This window comes from Podarcis filfolensis (genome assembly GCF_964270895.1).
Source record: "Podarcis filfolensis genome assembly, chromosome: 3".
In the NCBI taxonomy this organism is placed as follows: Eukaryota; Metazoa; Chordata; class Lepidosauria; order Squamata; family Lacertidae; genus Podarcis; species Podarcis filfolensis.
Window position 1 is genome coordinate 115,838,635 of NC_139606.1, and position 20,940 is coordinate 115,859,574.

The 20,940-nt window shown below is 52.3% G+C and overlaps 1 protein-coding gene across 1 annotated transcript; it reads left to right on the plus strand.

Annotated features, from left to right (window-relative positions):
• Positions 1-1,890: 1,890 nt before the first annotated feature.
• LOC310758461 (uncharacterized protein) lies at positions 1,891-18,784 on the plus strand. The gene is made up of 6 exons (XM_083604768.1): positions 1,891-2,085; positions 2,749-2,797; positions 3,356-3,404; positions 5,039-5,140; positions 12,589-13,085; positions 14,927-18,784. The coding sequence occupies exons 1-6, from the start codon at positions 1,930-1,932 to the stop codon at positions 18,637-18,639; spliced, it is 4,566 nt and encodes a 1,521-aa protein (XP_083460894.1). The 5' UTR covers positions 1,891-1,929; the 3' UTR covers positions 18,640-18,784.
• The last annotated feature ends 2,156 nt before the right edge of the window (positions 18,785-20,940 follow it).

Consider the following 20,940-nt stretch of genomic DNA (forward strand, 5'->3'; position numbering starts at 1 on the left):
GAAAGAACTGGGAGGAGAGAGAAGTCCCATTCAGCCTAGCAACCCTCCTCCTCTCAAGGCAGATATTGGCATGCACACTCCCTCTTTCTCCTCCTGGAAGGAGAGCGGTACCTTCAAACAGTTTAGGATGCCTCTGGCCCTAATATGCAGGATACTTCCAGCTCTACCATGCCATGATTCACACAAACCACCATACATTTAGCATCCGTGAAAAGTGGCCCTATGCATTTGGCAGTGTGGGAGTGTAGGGCTCCTAATTGGTTGTTGTTGGGGGGGATCCTGGGTCGTTTTGGACTTCCGTGTGTGTGGAAGAACACTGTCCACATTCCTCCAGCAGCCAGGCTCTTCTCATTTCCTTACATTGTTCCCTTTAGTCAAAGTCAAGTAAAAGAGCCCTGGACGGTTAAGTCTAGTCAAAGGCAACTATGGGGTGTGGCGCTCACCTCGCTTTTCAGACCAAGGGAGCCAGCATTTGTCCACATTGTCATGTGGCCAGCAGGACTAAATGGCTACTGGTGCACGGAGGACCGTGACGAGTTCCAGAGCGCACAGAAATGCCATTCACCTTCCTGCCACAGTGGTACCTATTTATCTACTTGCACTGGTAAGCTTTCAAACTGCTATGTTGGCAGGAGCTGGGACAGAGCAATGGGAGCTCACCCCATCTTACTTCAGTGCAGGCAGGGAGTGGGGGGCAAGCTAACTTAGGGGGGATGGAACATGCCCTGTTCTCCAACACCTCATTGACACTGCCTACACTTATCTTGAAAATCTTTAACAACAAGAAAAGTAAGGCTTAGACCAGCAACCCCCAACATCCAAGCAGATAAACCAAGCGCTATGAGGAACAGTTGAAGGAGCTGGGTATGTTTAGCCTGGAAAAGAGGAAACTGAGGGGAGATACGATAGCCGTTTTCAAATATCTCAAGGGCAGTCACATGGAAGAGGGTACAGGCTTGTTTTCTCCTGCTCTGGAGGGTAACCAATGGCTTCGAGTTAGAAGAAAGAACATTCTGACTAAACATACAGAAAAACGTTCTGATAGCAAGAGCTGTTCGACAGTGGAACGGTCTCTGTTATGTATTGAAGTTCTCACCCTGGCCACCAGGGGTATTGTGTATACAGTGGTACCTCGGGTTACATATGCTTCAGGTTTCATACGCTTCAGGTTACAGACTCCTCTAACCCAGAAATAGTACCTAGGGTTAAGAACTTTGCTTCAGGATGAGAACAGAAAGCATGCTCCAACGGCACAGCAGCAGCAGGAGGCCCCCATTAGCTAAAGTGGTGCTTCAGGTTAAGAACAGTTTCAGGTTAAGAACGGACCTTCAGAACGAATTAAGTACTTAACCCGAGGTACCACTGTATAGTTTTCACTCAGGTCCACGTCAGTTAATTTAGGCGGGGAACCCTGGGTTGTTGTTGTTACAATGTTGACAGCCGACTGCCTATAAAAGCAAGCCGGCTGAGGTGTTCAGTTCAGTTCAGTCCCAGCTTACTTATAAAGAACTACTTGGAGAAATCTCTGTGTCGTCTGCTATGCCCACCCACTACTTAATAGTCTCCCTTGGGTGGTGGTAGACTCTGCTTCCTTGGAGGTTTTTAAGCAGAGGTTGGAAGGCCATCTGTCAGGGATGCTTTAGCTGAGATTCCTGCATTGCAGGGGGTTGAACTTGATGACTCTAGTGGTCCTTTCCGACTCTAGAGTTCTATGATTCTGTGCTGCCCAAGGAAGGTGCCTCCCTCTGCCCAAGGATAGAGCCAGCTCTGTGTGGCTGCCCCACAAGTTCCCTTTCTCAGAGCAGGCAGGAGGCTGCTCCAGGCTCATTGTGATGTCTGGCCAGTGTTCACAGAGCACCCGTCATCACCACCACTCTGGTCCAAGGAGCTGGTGGGCCTTTGTGATGTGGGCGTGACTCCAAGAAGGGGATGCCTGGCTGGGCCCAGGAAGTACTCTTGCTCTCCAGGTCAACAGGCAGTTTTTTCTTCCTGCCGGAAATGAGCTGGTGTCACTGGGCCTTTGAGCTGATACAGCTCTTGATCTTCATCACTCTCTGGGTCTTCTGGGTGGCTGCAGCCTTGTGGGTAAGAGACTCTCCTCAGCGGAGGATCACAGAGAAGCCTCCCAGCCTGACTTCAGGGTCCCTGTAGAGCAGCCTTTCTCAACCTGTGGGTCCCCAGATGCTGTTGAACTACAACTCCCATCACCCCTAACTAGCAAGGCCAGAGTTCAGGGATGATGGGAGTTGTAGTCCAACAACATCTGGGGACCCACAGGTTGAGAACCGCTGCTGTAGAGAAATGAATGGGCAGCAAGTGCAGCAAGCCCAGAACTGGGATTACATGCCCATGGCTTCTTGTCCCAGTAAACAATCTACTCTTGGTTGCTGTTTCTGAATCATCATCAATGGAAGTCCTGCGTACAACACATTACAATCGTCTAACTTGTAGGTTACTAGAGCATACACAACAGAAGCAATGCTATCCCCATCCACATAGGTTCACGACCAATGCTGACAGAAGACACTTTGTGTCACTGAGCTGCCTCCATTGACAAGGTTTATTGAGGGCATGTGTGTGGCATGCAGGGGGTGGAGTCTGGGAGCTAAAGGGTGTGGCTTAGAATATCGAGGGTGGGGCCTGGTGGCACTGGGTGAGATCTCAGATGTACAGAAAAGGCTGCAACTTACTTAAGCTTTGTCCCTTTGCCTACCCAATGCTTTCTCCTTTTTACCTCTTGTGCAACAGGCTTGTAGCCCCAGGACCAGGTGGCTAAAGCTTCATGAGACATGGATTGGTGAGCAGTCAGTCTATTCCTTTAGTCTCTTTGGGGAAGGTAGCATAGCTGTCAACTTACAGATTTGAAAATAAGGGACCAGCAGCCTCAAAAATAAGGGATCAGCAGCCAAAATAAGGGATTTTCCAGGCACAGGTATGTTCAACTTCTAAGCCCCTCCAAGCCAGCAGCCAAACGAAGCCTCAAGCGGTGGTTCCCACAGCGCAGCAACCCAGCAAAGGGGATGCAGCAAGGAAAACCACCGTCACTTCTCCGCTGGGAAGTGCTGAGCAAAGGCGAGTCCCCAGGAAACACGGCCGACTCCCAGTCGTTCTTAGACTCCTTATTGGGTGGGCAACGCAGCCAAGCAACACAGTTGGAGCCTCCCTCCTCCGTGGCCAGCAGGGAGGGAGGGAGAGGAGCTGCTGCCTTTGAAACCTGGGAAATTTAAGGGACATCATCAATAAGGGACAGCAGCTGGGATAAGGGAGTTTCCCGCCAAATAAGGCACGGTTGACAGCTATGGAAGGTAGACTTGGATTGTTGGCCTTCACAAGCCTCTCTGTCTCTTGCTTTCAGCCTGCCACGGATTCTTTCAGAAAGAAAGCAAAGCGAGCAGCACAAAGAAGTAAGTGGTAGCCAGTTTCCCTTTCTTCTGCTGCCCTCTGACAGAACCAGTAGCACCCTCCTTGCTGCCCCAAACCATTAGGCCCCACCCCATGACCCACCATATTTGGAGGAGAGGCGAATGTCCTGTAGCTGTTAAACACTTTCCTTTCTGTATTTAATTTTTATTTACTTATTTCTCTGGAAACTCTCCAAAATACATTATGAAAACCTGTATTTCTGTAAATACACAACTTATAACATTATACATCTGTAAAACACATTCCGATTAAGCAATCCACAAGTTAGTATAAACCTTTGGAACTGGTCTTGGGGTTTCCTGGAGAATTTGTACATGAAATGAAGCACTGCTGTTCTTTCACAAATATATATTTGTACTTTGTTCCTCTTGTCAGTCTTAATTTGTGAATCAACTTTTTGAGAGGTCGATGTGCCAAACACTCAAATTTACACCATTTAAATCCTTCCAGAATGTGATTATAACCATGCTGACAGCCACTAGGAGAAATCCAGTCCAGATTCTCATTTAAATACAGTGGTACCTCGGGTTAAGAACTTAATTCTTTCGGGAGGTCTGTTCTTAACCTGAAACTGTTCTTAACCTGAAGCACCACTTTAGCTAATGGGGCCTCCTGCTGCCACTGTGCCGCCACTGCATGATTTCTGTTCTCATCCTGAAGCAAAGTTCTTAACCCAAGGTAATATTTCTGGGTTAGAGGAGTCTGTAACCTGAAGCGTATGTAACCTGAAGCGTATGTAACCTGAGGTACCACTGTATAAATTTAGTAGCTCAAGCTCTGGAGACTTCCTGACACGCTGATGGGTAATTTTACTTATTTCATTTAACACTTGTCCTCAAAAAGTTGTCACTTTGGAACATGTCCACCACAAGTGCCTATAGTTTCCTGCAACTTACTCTAAGATTCACCCCTGACTTCCATTTGAAGTCAATTTCCTGCATATGCTTTTTTTTTTATCTACTGCGAATCACCCAGAAAGCTCCCTTCTGGGTGTCCTTGCCCTATAGCAGTGGTTCTCAACCTGTGGGTCCCCAGATGTTGTTGGACTACAACTCCCATCATTCCTAGCCAGCATGACCAGTGGTCAGGGATGATGGGAGCTGTAGTCCAACAACATCTGGGGACCCACAGCTTGAGCACCACTGCCCTATAGGATACTGAGGAGAACACATTGTCCTTTGATCCACCCCTACAGTTAGCCTTCATGCCCTTATGTGCTGTTCAAGGAAGCTTCATTAACATCTCATTGGCTACTGACCTGATGGGCATGTTCTAACTTCACTGCCAGAGGCAACATGCTTCTGAACACCAGTTGCTGGAAACCACAGGAGGGGAGAGTGCTCTTGTACTCAGGTCCTTCTGGTGGACTTCCCACAGACATCTGGTTGGCTGCTGTGAGAACAGGGTGCTGGACTAGATGGTCTACTGGCCTGATCCAGCAAGGCTCTTCTTATGATCTTGCATTAACACCAAATTAAAAGGATGTCCAATCTGTTTCTGGGGTCCTGGCATTCCAGCCTGGCCATGCTCAGTTCCCATCAGGTTTTGACAGCTGAACTGGCTACCAGGTAGATCTTCCAAATAATCCTTAGCCAGCCTGTCTCCTTCCCACCAGGCTTCCAGAGCCAACTGAGATCTTGACCTTGGAGTGCAGACTGAGCTCTACAGAGGTGAACATCCCACCCCAACCGAAGGAGCTGGAGATGGATTTGGACTCGTAAGTCAGTGGACAGTGGAGAAGGAGGGAGAGAGAGGGAGAGCAACAAGGTCTGGGGTGCAGAATAGGTATGATGTGGGGAGATCCATGGCTCAAACTTCCAACTAGAGAAAGGAGGGGAAATTGCTGCATTTTAATGTGACCTTGCCTAATTTGCACCTCCTCAACCAATAAGCAAACCAAAGCATGCCAGACATAGAACACTAGAGTTGGAAACATAGCTGTCAACTTTTCCCTTTTCTTGCGAGGAATCCTATTTGTAATAAGGGAATTTCCCTTTAAAAAAGGGAAACGTTGACAGCTATGATTAGAAGGGACCTCAAGGGTCATCCAGTCCAACCCACTGCAATGCAGAAATTATAGCTAAAGGATCCCTGGCTGAGTCCATCACCTTCTGAGTCTTTTCCACTGTCAAACACCTCTTTGCATCGGATTGGTCTTCTTGGTTTTAGTGGGAATCTCCTTCTTTGAAGTTCGAATCATGCTCCACCTTCCATATGACAGCCATCCAAATACTTGATATTTCTAATAAATACTGTCAGAGACTGCCTCTAGGTCCCGGCTCACAAAGGACCAACGCTAGCCGGTAGAACGGAATAAAGTCTTTATTGAAGTATAGTTTCCATTTCCACATCTTAGCGTGCGTCTCTACGTCTATTCCCTAGATCGGCGAAGTCCCATCTGAATCTCCGCCTCCTGTACACCAGTTCAAGACCCTAGCCTTGCTCCACCTTTTGCGTCTCTCCTTTCGCCTCTGGGTCCTACCACCCCCCGGGGTTCCTTCCTTCCTGGATGCCTCGGATGCGGACCCTTCGGATTCCTCCCCCTCCCTTCGGCGGGCTTTAGGACCTGGCTCCCTTTCCGGGCTGCTCATTGCGCCTCCCTCTGGTACATTTGAACTTGGCGCGCGCGCGCTGTCTCCGACCCTCCTCTCTACCGTTTCCTCGCTCTCTGACGCAGGCGTGGCTGCTGCCGGAGAGCTGCCTGTCGCTGGTGCCTGGAACTCCTCCCCCCTGCTGCTCTCTGGTGGAGTAGCTGGTCCGGATTTCCAGCTGCTGCTCTCTGAATCCCCTCTGGTCCCTTCTTCCTGGGGTGCCCCTCTTGGTAACCCCCCAGCTCTGCCCACGGGAGCCCCTTTCTGTGAATCCTCCGATTCGCTGGACAGACTTAGAGATCTCGGACGGCTATCATCGCTAACCTCTCCTTCCGATTCCTCGCCATCCGTTCCCTCTGCTCCTGAACCCCTGACATCCATCCCCCCCTCGAAGCCCCCCCTTCCCCCCTCCCCTCCTTCCGGTGTGGGTTCTGGGTGCTCCGTCGTGGCAGGGGTGAGTGCCGGATACAGTTCTTCCCTCGTGTCGTACATTACATCGGGCAGGTCTGGCTCGTCCTCCGTGCGCTCGTCGACGTCGATCTCCTCTGCTTCCATCTCCCTGCCTTCGTGTTCAAATCCCACGTCCTCCCCCAACACGTCCATGTCCATCTCTCCCCCGTTCCCCTCTGAGGGTGATGCCTGCCAGGGACCCCCCAGCCACTTCCTGCGCCACTGCTCCTCTGGTTGATTATCCCACCAATAGGAGCGGTCTGAGGCAGAACCCGAGGGTGAACCTTCCGGAGAGCGTATGTGTGGTGCCGTCTCCTCGTCCGAGTCGAACCCCTGGAACGTGCTGCCTGAAAGTGTGGGTGTGAAGAGCCAGTCATCGAAATACTCGGCTGGCATGGGCCTGTGTGGGAAAATGGCATGGAACTCTTCCTTGAGAAGAGGCTCGTCCAAGGCATAGCCCGGCACCCAACTGTTGGCGCTGGCCGGGGTATCCTCTCTGGCAAGAAGGTATTCTACTCCCTCTTCCCCCCATCTCGAGTCTAAAATCTCTGTGGCTTCGTTGATGCGCTCCCCTCTTGGCGACCCCCTTTCCCTGGGTCCTTCTCTGGGCGGATCTGGTGCTGTGCCTGGCTCGTGAAATCTATGCGGTGCTTTGTAGGGCGTGAGCACCGATCTATGGAAGACCGGATGCATTCTGGAACCCTCCGGAAGCGCTAACCGGAAGGCCACTGGATTGACCTGTGCCTGGACTTGGTAAGGCCCTAGCTGCTTATGCCCTAGCTTCTTCTTGGCCAACGATCTGGTCGGCACTGCTTGCGCTGCTAACCAAACCCAGTCTCCCACCTGTATGTCTTCCCCTACTCTCCTGTGTCTGTCAGCCTGCAGTTTGTATGCGTGCTTTGCCAGTTCCAACTGCCTCCTAAGCTGTTCGTGGACTTCCTGCAACTCTGACGCTAATTCTTCCGCTGCCTGCGGCTCCCCCTCCCCCACTCTCTCTAAACCTGGGAAGGTTCTGGGATGCCTCCCGTTGTTGGCGAAGAACGGCGTCACCCCCGTCGACACGTGCTTCGTATTGTTGTAAGCGAACTCTGCGAGGGGCAGGTAGTCCACCCACGTGTTAGGCTGCTGATTGGCGTAGCATCTCAGGTACTGCTGCATGATGGCGTTGACCCTCTCCGCTTGTCCGTTGGTCTGCGGGTGTCTCGCCGACGCTAGATTGATCTTGACGTTCAGGATGCCCATCAACTTTTGCCAGAAGTTCGAGATGAACTGCCGCCCCCGGTCGGATAGAATAGATCGTGGCAGACCGTGGACCTTAAACACGTGGTCTATGAACAGTTTGGCGGTCTGTTCTGCCGTGGCCACCTTCGCACACGGAATGAAGTGTGCCATCTTGGTAAACATGTCCACCACCACAAGCACTGCCGTCTTTCCCCTCGAACTGGGCAGATCCGTGACAAAGTCCAGGGCCACCCGTTCCCACGGCTCAGACGGCGTCTGCAACGGTTCCAGCAATCCCGCCGGCGGTTTGTGCACTGACTTGGCCCTTTGGCAGGTGTCGCATCTCGAGACGTAATCCGCTACTTCCCCCCGCATCTTGGGCCACCAAAAGTCTCTGGTCACTAGTTCTACAGTCTTTTCTCTGCCAAAGTGCCCGGCAGTGGGGGCGTCGTGTAGCTGCTGCAGCACCCTTGCGCGGAGGTCAGTCCCCGGCACGTAGAGTGCTCCCTTGCGGATGAGCAAACCGTCTCTGATCTGGAACTCGTCGTCCTTCACCGTGCCCTTGTGCACCTCCTCCATCTTGGCTAGCGCGAAGGGGTCCTCCTGCAACGCTCGACGTACGGCGTCCAGATCCACGGTCGCCGAGGCGCAAGCCCACGCTTCCGGTGCGAAAATGTGCTTGGCTGCCGACGGTGCCTCCTCCTCGAGGTATTGCGGCTTTCTGGACAAGGCATCCGCCATGATGTTGTTGTCACCCGGGATGTACTCTATCTTGAAGTCGAAGTCCGCGAAGAACTCTGCCCATCTAATGTGCCTCTGATTCAGGAACCTCGCCGTGCGCCAGTACTCTAGATTCTTGTGGTCCGTGCGTACCTGCACTGTGTGTCTGGCTCCGATAAGGAAGTGCCGCCACGCTTTGAACGCTGCATGGATGGCTAGCAACTCCCTGTCCCAGATGGTGTAATTCTGCTCCGACTTGCTGAGCTTCCTTGAGTAGAAGGCGCACGGCCTCCAGTCCCCCTGCTGGTCTTGTTGCAACAGTACAGCTCCCACGGCTCTGTCTGAGGCGTCCGTCTCCACCCTCATCGGTCTGCTGGGATTCACATGCAGCAGCTGCTCCTCGGAAGCGAAGAGACGCTTGAGTTTCTGAAAGGACTGCTCCGCTTCCTCCGTCCAGATAAACTTCTTCTTCTTGGAGCTGAGCGTGTCAGTGATGGCCGCCGTTTGCATAGCGAACCCCTTGATGAACTTGCGATAAAAGTTGGCAAAGCCGACAAACCGCTGGACTTCCTTCCTATTGCGCGGGCTTTTCCAGTCCAATACTGAGCGAACCTTGGCGCTGTCCATGGCGAGCCCCTTGTCCGACAGTTTATAGCCCAGGAAATCCACCTCCGTCACGTCGAACTGGCACTTCTCCAGCTTGGCGTACAGCCTGTGCTCCTTTAGTCTCCGCAGAACTTCCCTGACATCCCTCTCGTGCGCTTCTCGCGACTCAGAAAATATCAGGATGTCGTCCAGGAAGCATACGCATTTCTTGTAAAGGAGTCCCGCCAACACGTGATGCATAAAGGCTTGAAAACAGTGAGAGCCATTTTGTAATCCGAAGGGCATAACTCTGTATTCGTAGGTGCCCAGTGGTGTGAACATGGCCGTCTTCCACTCGTCGCCCTCCCGCACACGAATCAGGTTGTACGCGCCTCGCAGATCCAACTTGGTGAAAACGCGTCCTTTCCTTACCGTCGCGAGCAGGTCGTCTATTTTGGGCATGGGGAAGGACGAGGGCTTGGTTTTCGAGTTCAAAATTCGAAAGTCAACTACAAGCCTCTTCTGGGGCGTGTCTCGCTTCTTCACAAAGAATACTGGACTGCCCCCTACAGCTTTCGACTCCCGAATGAACCCGCGCTTCAAATTGTGGTCTATGAACTCCCTAAGTTCCTGCAGTTCGTCCTCAGACATGGAATACAGTTTCCCTGTTGGCAGCGTTGCCCCCGGCAGGAGATCAATCTTGCAGTCATAGGGTCTGTGGGGGGGCAGTTTGTCCGCCTCCTTCTCGCAGAAGACCTCCAAAAACTCCTTGTACTTGTTGGGCACCGCTTGCACCATGCCTAGGTGTAGCTGCGGTGCATCCTCTCGCCCCTCTCCTTCCTGGCAGGTCTGGATGCAGTGCGCTGCGCAGTAGGAAGAGCAGAAGGTCAATTGCCGCTGGTACCACGCTAATGCCGGGCTGTGCCTATCCAGCCAACTCATGCCCAACACTATGGGCGTGTCCGACAATTGGGTGACGTTGAAGCTGATGACTTCTCGGTGATTCCCACTTTGCATCACCATAGGTGGTGTCTGCTGCACCACCTGCCCCCCTAGCAGTTCCCTGCCATCCACTGTGACCACGTTCAGGGGCAGTGTGGCTGGCAGTAGCGCTATGTTGTGTTGTTGAAGGAATTCCAGTGCGATAAAGTCCGCATTACTGCCAGAGTCAATCGTAATCGGCACTTCTAAAGTGAGACCACTGGGCAGCTGGAGCGATGCGGTGAGCTGTACCACTGGTTTGGGCGGGAGGGGATCCGTGGGCTTCAAAATCTCTGGGGACTTCTTCACTGACTCGCCTGGCTGGCCCCCAGTGCTTCCGTTTCCCTGCCGTGGTTCACTTTGCTGAGTTGCTCCCATTACTGTCATTGAAGCTGCAGTGTGCTTGTGGAGCCTCTGGGGACACTCTTTCGCCATGTGCTTCGAACTGTCACAGATGTAACACTTCCTGTTCCCTCTAGGCTGCTTTGTTTTGACTGCTCCCGGTGTTAAGGCTCTGGTGGCTGAATGAGCTCTAGCACCGCCGATCTCCATCGGCTCCTCCCCCCCTGCTTGCGGAGGCGTTGATTGCGCACGCGCGACATCCCTGGGCAAGAGGGAGGGCACTCTGGCTGGTGTGCGTCCCCAACGCCCTTCTCCTCTGTCCCAAGGGCGGTCCTCCAGCCTCACCCCTACTGCAAGCGATCTGTCCACCACTTCCTGGGTGCTTTTGGGTCTCTCCCCCCGCGCTATCTCATCCTTGATTTGGGGGTTCAATCCTTCCCAATAAAGATCTCTAACGGGGGGGGAATCCTTGTCCCACCCCAAGGCATTGACCAATGCAAAAAAGCGGGAGTGATACTGCCTCACGCTGGCTTTCCCTTGTCTCAGCTCAAATATGTCCTTACGGGCAATGTCAATGTCTATTTTCGATAGAAAGCAAGAATCCATCGCTTTAATGAATGCAGCTGAACTCTGGAGCGCTGGGTCCATATCTCTCCACAGATTGCGCAGACATGCTTTCGCCTCTCCATGCAAATGAGACAAGATAAACCCCACTTTTTCTTGCTCATCTCTAAACTCTTTCTCCAGCAGTTTCAGCGCAAACTGCACGTCTGCTCGGAAATTGGGGTACTGCTGCAAATTCCCATCAAAGTGAGATACAATGCTGCCTCCAGTCCTTCCCAACCCGATTCCCTCGGATCTGGAACCCGTTTGTGCCTGCTTAGTAAGCACTTCCAACCTGGCTTGGAGATCTCGGCATGCAGCAGCCGCTTCATCCTCTCTTTTCCTGGAGGCGATTATCTCTGCGCTGAGCTGCGTTACCGCTTCTCGCAGGGAAGCAATTTGCTCTTCAGTAGACATGTCGCTTGACTTTTGTGAGCTCCAAAGGCACCAGTCCTCTTTCCTCCCTGCTTCGCTCCCCACACGCCGCTTGAGTCAAAGAGAACTGATGAAAACTTTAGGGAGATGGGACTTACTGTCAGAGACTGCCTCTAGGTCCCGGCTCACAAAGGACCAACGCTAGCCGGTAGAACGGAATAAAGTCTTTATTGAAGTATAGTTTCCATTTCCACATCTTAGCGTGCGTCTCTACGTCTATTCCCTAGATCGGCGAAGTCCCATCTGAATCTCCGCCTCCTGTACACCAGTTCAAGACCCTAGCCTTGCTCCACCTTTTGCGTCTCTCCTTTCGCCTCTGGGTCCTACCACCCCCCGGGGTTCCTTCCTTCCTGGATGCCTCGGATGCGGACCCTTCGGATTCCTCCCCCTCCCTTCGGCGGGCTTTAGGACCTGGCTCCCTTTCCGGGCTGCTCATTGCGCCTCCCTCTGGTACATTTGAACTTGGCGCGCGCGCGCTGTCTCCGACCCTCCTCTCTACCGTTTCCTCGCTCTCTGACGCAGGCGTGGCTGCTGCCGGAGAGCTGCCTGTCGCTGGTGCCTGGAACTCCTCCCCCCTGCTGCTCTCTGGTGGAGTAGCTGGTCCGGATTTCCAGCTGCTGCTCTCTGAATCCCCTCTGGTCCCTTCTTCCTGGGGTGCCCCTCTTGGTAACCCCCCAGCTCTGCCCACGGGAGCCCCTTTCTGTGAATCCTCCGATTCGCTGGACAGACTTAGAGATCTCGGACGGCTATCATCGCTAACCTCTCCTTCCGATTCCTCGCCATCCGTTCCCTCTGCTCCTGAACCCCTGACAAATACGTTTCTAAAATACACATTGTTGTTTGTGCTTTTGGCTAACGTACACATTTTTGCAAGCAATTTCCCCTGGTATAATGCATTTCTGCAATGTTATTTTCCACTATTTTGTGCAATATCCATGCACATTTTCTCCTTAATATATGTATTTTTGTACACATTCTTTAGTTGGAGAACTGCAAAGCAACGCCCAGAAGGAGTTGCTCCTCTCTCTTTTATTTACTGCAGAGGTGAGGAAAGTGTGGCCCTCCAATTGCCAAACTACACATCCCATCACTCCAGCAAGCATGGCGAATGGCCAATGATTATGGGAGTTGTAGTTCACCAACATCTGGTGTACCAAAGGTTCCCCACATACCTGATTTACTATATTCCACAGAGCCATAATTCTCATATCTCTTTGTGTGTGTTTCTGCCCATTAGAGTCCTGTCTAGTCTCTCCAGCACCTCCTTGGGCTCCCTCACGTCCATCAGCAGCAATTGGTCTTTGTCCTCATCAAGCGATGATGTAATAAGCCTCCCAGACACGCCCCTCACCTCCTCACCATCCGCCCCAGAGGAAGATGGCCGGTACTCACCACTGCTTCACAGACCCTGTGGAGCTGGCCTTGAGGAACTCCACAGAGACCCCACGTCCCACCAGCCTGTTCAGTTCAACATCTGCCGGAAGGTGCTTCAGGGGTTGTGGGGAGAGCCCACGCCCAACTGGGAGTCCCTGAACGAACTGATCCCTGGTGCACCAAACCTCCAGCAAGCATCTGAGGTCACCAGCGAAACTGACTTTGACAGCATCTCTAGCAGAAGGAGCAGAGAGGAAGCTTTGAGCAAGTGGGAGAGATATCAGCCTCTGAGCGATCAGGAAGAAGTTCAGCGCACCAGCTCGTGGGAAATGTTCGCTGTTGTGCCCAGGCCCTCAAGCTGTGAGTAACAGGCCCCATTCTCTCCCCCATTTTCACTAAATACAGTGGAACCTCGGGTTGTGAATGTGATCCGTGTGGGAGGCACGCTCGCAACCCTCAGTGCCGCGTCTGTGCATGCGCGGGTTGCAATTTGGCACTTCTGCGCATGCGCAAAGCACGATTTAGCATTTTTGCGCATGCGTGAGCACCGAAACCCGGAAGCAACCCATTCCGGTACTTCCGGGTTCAGTGCAGTGCACAACCCAAAAACATGTAACCTGAAGTGTCTGTAACCTGAGGTACCACTGTACTCTTTTGCACATCAGGGAGGAAGGTTGTAGATCTTCCAAGCATCTCTGCCTTCTACACACATGGAACATTCCTGGACAGGGGAACAGGCCATGTTGTAAGCTCTCCCCCTCCCCCTGTCATTCTAAGAGAAAACTGCTTCCCAAAGGAGTGAGACTTGAACCCAGAACCCTCTGGCCCGAGTCACAAGTTGATGTTGGTGGTGGTGGTGGCAATTGCACTTGTTCATTGCTCACTACATAAAATGTCTAAAAGCAATTGTACAATTCAAAACCCATACAAATACGAAAGTTTAAATGAAACACCAAACAACATTATTTTCTAAAACTGCTCATTTGGGGCACAGCGAGTGATGACCATAGAGACAAATTTGCACATGTCAAGTTATTTATTCATCTCCATTTGTGAATCACTTCCCATGAAGCAACTCAACACAATGTAAAAGGTACATTCTGGTTGTAAATATGTTGTTTCCCCACAGATACTACTCCAAATCAGTTCTATTTGCTTTCCATTGCCTCCATTCATTACCCCCCCAAAAAAAAAACATATACAAGCAAACACAAATAAATGTGTTACCCCAAATTAAATCTTACCCAGTAAACACAGATCACTGCCCCCACAATTCAATTTCCCCCAAAACCATTACCCACCTTGGGGCATGAGGGGGGGGGAGAGATTTGGGTTGGAACCCCATAGTTCTCCTCCATAGGGTCAGTGGGGAGAGGCAACAAGGTTTGTCTGCCTTCCCATCACCTCTGTCACTGCAACCAACCAGGAGGAAGAGACGTGAGACAATGACTGCTCCCTGCATCAAATAGGGGGGGCGCCTTTTGCGCGGTCGTTCGCAGCCCCCCCCCCCCCGATCCCACGCGGCTCCTGGCAGTACAGCCTGGGTTCGCCCTCCCCCCAGGCTGGAGGTTGTCCAGAACTACCTCTGCCAGTTACCCAATCCCAGCTGGGGAGGCGTTGCCAGGAGAGAGTTGGCCAGGTAAGGGAAGGGATCGCCCTGCCCACACAATAGGGGGCAGAACTTACCTGGGAGTTCTCAGTCCACTCGGGTGTCACCCGGGGTTGGGGGGGTCTCTGCCTGTCCGCGCAATGAGGAGGTTGGTGCAGTGTTAATGCACCAGCAGAGTCAAACCAGCACCCCTGCTGGTGTGCTTTCATCACTCTGCCTTCTCTGCTGCCTCCTTCCTTCCCTTCTTCCTGGTGACATTTGTGACAGGGGGTCAGGTAAACCACTACACCCCTCCTCAACAACTGCTACTGAAATGCTCTAACACAGCCTTTCTCAACCTGTGGGTGCCCAGATGTTGTTGAACTACAACTCCCATCATCCCTGAGCTCTGGCCTTGCTAGCTAGGGGTGATGGGAGTTGTAGTTCAACAACACCTGGGGACCCACAGGTTGAGAAAGGCTGCTCTAGCAGGTCAGGATTACCCTGGTCCCTGAATCCTCACCTTGACAATCTATCTGAGATGTTTTGACATTCTGGAGAAAGAACTGGTCCGTTTCTGAGTACTTCTGCTTCTCTCTCTCCTCTCTCTCAGGTCCAAACTGCAACCCCCAAACTTCCCGAGTGTCTTCTGGTCAGCCTTTGGCTCTGCCCACATCCGATGGCATCCGGGACAGGCTCTCACCTTCAGGGAACACCAAACCAGCTCATGTGAAAGCCACGGCCCAGCTTTTGGAAGAGATGATGTCGGAGGGAGCAGTTTCCTGGGAGGAGAGACCCGCCTTGCCCAAACACCCTTCCCAAAGGGGTCAGCTTCGTCACCGTAGATCCTGCACAGCACTTGGGTTGGATGCCACCCAGCGCTTGGACTTCAATGTGAAGAAGAAGCAGATCCCAGAGCTCTGGGGGGAGCCCACCCTCTCGACTAAGTCCTTGGCCAAACTGACATGCCAGGCTCCCTCCTCCCCTTCCCCGGCCTGCTCCTCAAGCCCCCCACAGAGTGCTGAGAAGGAGATAAGCAGGCAGTCTGGGCCCGTGAGCATCAGTCCAACTAGTGTGAAAACCAGGGCCCAGCTTCTGGAGGCAATAATGTTAAGGGGAGGGACATCTTGGAAGGAGAGGCCTGCCTTGCCCAAACCTCATTCCCACAAGGCCCACCAAGCTCCCCGTGGTCCCTGCACAGCCATCAGCCCAGATACCGCTCAGCACTTGGAGTTCAACATGAAGAAGAAACAGATGCACAATCTCTGGGGGGAGCCCACTCCTTTGACTCACTCCCTGGGCTGCCAGATCACCCGCTCCCCATCACCTGCACACTCCTGTAGCCCCTCACAGAGGGTTGAGGAGGAGGAGGAGGAGGAGGAAGAAGAGCTGTCTGAGCCAGCCAGGGCCCCCTCAAGGGGGCTTGCATCCCAAACTGTGAGGGGGTGTTCCCCCCAGCCCATTCCCTTTACATTCTCCCAAAAGGGGAGCGCTGTCCAGGTGGCACCCAAGAAAAGAGCAGAGGATGGAAATGAATTCAGGGTGGCGAAAAGGGTCACCCTTCCTTCCACAAGATCAGGCTTTTCAGAGAGTTCTCTAAGGAGTAGGTTTGTAAGCAGAGGTAGATCTAGGCGCCCCAGGAGCAGCCACCTCACCAGCAAAAGCAGTCCAGGGATCCTTGGTGCCCCAGAGAAGAAAGTGAAGGCTTCAGGCATGATGGGTCGAGCTGAGAGCCTTGAAAGTAAGGAAGCCCAAAGCCGTCAAACTGGGACAGAGAGTCAGAGGCAGCCCTCCAAGAGCATCAGGAAGGTGAAGGCCATTTCACACCAAGGTGCATCCCATCTAAAAGACCACGGAATCTCTCCCAAGGAACCTGTGCCCGTAGCAAAGCCTGGCAGTGCCCAGCTGGCACTAGGAGTCACGCTCCCTTTGCACCCAAGACAAGATGCCTTGCAACAGTTAGAAATCAGGAGGGCAGAGAAAATGATGGTCCCCACACAGGAATCTGCACCTCAAGCCTCAAGGGCACCCCATTTTTCTTCCGAGAAGGAAATTGAGTTGTCAGAAAAAATGAAGGCCCCCATGCGAGAATCTGCACCCCAACCCTCGATAGAGGAAGGTCCACAACCTGCACCTCACTTTTCCTCCAATAAGGAAATCCAGCTGTCAGAGCAAATGGAGGCCCCCATGCAAGAATTCACACCCCACACCTCAATGGAGTGCCACCAACCGCCACCCCTCCCTTTCTCCAGTTCTGTCCAACGCACACTAGAAAGCAGTGCAGGCAGAGGCAGAGAGGGAAAGAGTCTTGTTCAAAAGGCAGAAGACAGTCCCTGCTCTGCAAGGCCTAACACGCCTATGGACCATGTAAGAAAGAGCCTTGCAGCTGGGGGTGAGCCTCACAACCCCACAGATAACAGACTCATCAGACATGGAAGCATCCTGGAGAACCAAAGCAAGGGTGCACCTTTCCATGGGATGGACTCAGCTGAGAGTCCTTGGGAAGTAAGAAGCTGCCAAGCAGGAGGAGAAAACACCCTGGACGACATGCACAGGAGAAAGGACATGTCCTGTGAAGATCCACCCCAACTGATGGGCCACACAGTGAGTTTGGAGGAGAACCTCCCCAAGGAACCTTTTGCTATAGCAAAGGCCAGCGCTCCTGGGCAGGTGCTGATTGCCACAGATCCTGGGCATGAATGCCAAGGTGCTTTGCAACAAGATGGGGAAGGAGGACCACCTGTTGCAAAGCCACTCTTGTCCTCTGAGAAGGGCAGCAGGACATTAGAGCAAACCAAGTCCTCCTCACAGAGACCTGCCCCGGAGGTCCCCTATGCGACACTCTCCATTTCCGAGGAGAGTGGAAGCACAGCCCGAGCCACACTGAAGCCTGAAGCTAGAGAGGGGAGGGAATTCGGGCCAGCTACCAAGTTACCGGCCAGCCCACTGCCCACGAGCCAAGTGGCAGCTCCAAAAGCAGTGCTGCCGTTTCAGGGCAACAGCAGTGGGACAACTGTGGCCAAGCTGTCCCCAAGCACTCAGGCACTCCGTGAGCTGCCCTCCCGCCAGCAGCTAAGCCGCTCCATCCTTGCCTCCCTGAGTGTGGAGCAGACAGTGGAGGACCTGCGGCTCAGCCTGGCGCAAGGCCTCGAGATGGGTCACGGGGAGCTGCGGGCAGAGTACCCTGTGTGCCGGCAGTGCGGGAGCTGCAGCGCCATGTGCCCTCACCCCCGCACTCAGCAGGACCCGCTCCTGCACATCTTCCCGCGGCTGACGGTGCGCAATGGGAATGTGCTGATGGGCCTGGACTTCCACCTGAAGATCAACAAGATCCATGCCAGGAAGTGGGGCTTGCCGGAGACGGCAGAGGAGGGAAAGGCGCAGGAGCATCCCCCAGAGCGATGTGGCGGTGGCAGCATCAAAGAGGGCATCTCCGCCAACCCGGGCCCCAGGGCCCCTTGCAAGCCTTCTGGAGTGATGGTGCAACATCTGCAAATGGGGACCCAAATCGAGGCCACCTCCTCCTCGGTCCAGGTGAGCCTTGGCAAGAAGCTGGCAGGCAAGGGCAAGTGCCTCCCACCACCCGGCTTGGAGCGCCAACTCCAGCAGGGGCCTCCGCAAGCAGGACACCATCCAGGCAGGGGCCCGAAGGAAGTACCCATGACAGAGAAGCCCTCGAGGAACCCTGTGAAAAGGATGCTGCATGTCATCAAGCAGGCCTGGACCCGCATTCGAGGAAACAAGGAGAAATTGGTCCAGCCCCCCGAAAAGCGGGCCGCAGCTGGCGCTCGTAGAAGACTGGGGACTCCGCCAGTCAAGGATTCCTCCCGGAAGCGCTCTACACGGGCCACTTCAGCAAACCCCAAAGCGTTGGGGTTTATAGCTACCCAAGCGGCAACCGCAGCAGCTGCCCCTCCTGGACAGGCTCCCCCCATCTGCCGCGTGAGGCCTAGCAGCTCAGGAAACGTCAAGTGTTCTCCTCCTGTGCTGCCCCCAAGACCTTCCAGGCAACCTTCCTCCCAGTTGGGAGCTGCCCCTAGGAAGGGGGCAACCTCCAGGAAGCCCGCAGCCTATCCCGCCACACCAGCCTTTGGGGGCCCCCAGAAATCAGGGCTCGTTGTCAACCAAAAACCCTCTTTAGTACCCCCCATGAATGTGGGGATGGCCCCGGCAAAGCAGGTCGTCCCTCCGGCATCCTTCAAGAGCACCGGGGAAACAGGAAAAGCCCGCCCCAAGAAGGAGTCTCCTGGGACCACCAGGAAAGCAGGGTGTCCCCTTCCCAAAAGGGCACCCACTAAGAAAGTGTGGTTCCTCGCCAGTAAATGAGCAGCTGTTCCTTTTCTCCCAACCTGCTGATGCTTTGCTGGAGCACCTTAAATGACTCAGTGGAGACCATGGTGCAGATCAAGGAATGCTTATATCACAAGGGGGCAGCATGTTCATATTTATAAAATAAATATGTTGCATTTGAGGCTCTGGAAAGGTATGTCTTACAAGTAGGGATGAGTGAATCTGTCCGTTTTTGGTTTTTCGTTTGTCCTACCTTAAGTTCAGCTCTTGACATTTGCACGTGAAAATTCGTCAAACTTTAATTGTGTTTTTTTTTCTCTCTGCAATTTTGCCCAATACATGCTTTATTTTAGTATTTCCTCCTAATACACTTTTGTATGTTACCTTCAGTCATACAGTGGTACCTCGGGTTAAGTACTTAATTCATTCCGGAGGTCCGTTCTTAATCTGAAACTGTTCTTAACCTGAAGCACCACTTTAGCTAATGGGGCCTCCCGCTGCCGCCGCACCGCTGGAGCACGATTTCTGTTCTCATCCTGAAGCAAAGTTCTTCACCCGAGGTACTATTTCTGGGTTATTGCAGTCTGTAACCTGAAGCGTATGTAACCTGAAGTGTATGTAACCCGAGGTACCACTGTACCTGGCTGGAGAACTGTGTTGCAAAACTCAGCGACATGCGAAATTCAAGGGATCTCTGCAATACAGTTGGCTGGATGGTTTCAGAAAGTGTGAAATAGGCAAGTTTGCATTTGAATGCTAACTGAAGTAGATTTCTCCCCCAGTCCCTAATTATAATGCAAAAGGATTCCTTCCCCTGGTTGATTGCTTCCCAGAATGCACACGGCAGACCGTTAACGCTCTGTTTTCAAAGAGAACACAGTCGCTTCTACAGCTCTGGATTACACACACCAATCTAGTGTCTAGGCCAGGGTTTCCCAAACTTGAATCCCCAGCTGGTTTTGGACTACAATTCCCATCATCCCTGGCCACTGGCCCTGCTAGCTAGGGATGATGGGACTTGTAGTCCAAAAGCAGCTGGAAACCCAAACTCGTGAAACACTGCCCCACAGGGAGAAGCGCCCAGCTATTCTCAATGGCTCAGGACCACGATACCTCAAGGACTGCCTTGCTCCTTATGAACCTGCCTGGACCCTGAGATCATCATCTGAAGCCCTCTTTCTTGTGCCTCCTCCACAACAGGTCTGAAGGGTGGCAACAAAAGAAGGGGCCTTTTCTGCAGTGGCTCCCCATCTGTGGAATGCTCTCCTTAGGAAGTTTTATTGAATATTACAAGAAATGAAAGAGAAAGAGAAACAAAGAACAATACATAACACTGTAAACACATTTATATACATATTTTCCAAAATACAAAGAAAATAAAAAAGACAAAAGAGAAAAGAGAGAAAAAAGAGTACTTTTCATAACCAATAATACCACATTCATGGTTCAAACATTACAATATATAAATCCTAGTTAAAATATAAAATACTTCCACCGCATTCACAGTATGTCTCTTAGTTATCTTGCTCACTTTTACATCTGTTCTTCAATCATTTCCCTTAAGTTCTTTCATAATCCATCAAATCTTTATATTCTCTATATTCTTCTATATTAGCTTTTGCCTAACATCCTATAACCTTTTAAATGTGTTTGTGGAGGGGGCGTATTGGTTTGTGGCTTTGTTTTGTTTTTTTCTTGTTTTATTATGCATTTTGTGCTTTTATCTTGTATCTCGATGTTGTCAACTGGCCTGAGATCTACAGTTGAAGGAGGGTATACTTATTAAATAAATGAAATAAACCCTGGTCACATTCCGAACCAAGAGTGGCATTCAAATGCGATGCACTTCCATGTGACCACTAGGTGTCTCTCTCATCTCAAACATCCTGCACAAGCAACTTTCACTGAGGCAGAGAAGTTCTGGAGGGCCTAAATTTTGGACCAGGAATGAGGAACCGGTGGCCCTCAAGATGTTGTTGGTCTACACAGATTGAGAAAAGCTTCCCCCACACACACAACTCTAGAACACATGGACATCCAGTGAAACTGCATGTTGGAAGATGCAGGCCAGATACAGTGGTTGTTGTTGGTTAGTCGTTTAGTCGTGTCCAACTCTTCGTGACCCCATAGACCAGAGCACGCCAAGCCCTCCTGTCTTCCACTGCCTCCCACAGTTTGGTCAAACTCATGCTGGTAGCTTCGAGAACACTGTCCAACCATCTCGTCGTCTGTCGTCCCCTTCTCCTTGGGCCCTCCATCTTTCCCAACATCAGGGTCTTTTCCAGGGAGTCTTCTCTTCTCATGAGGTGGCCAAAGTACTGGAGCCTCAGCTTCACG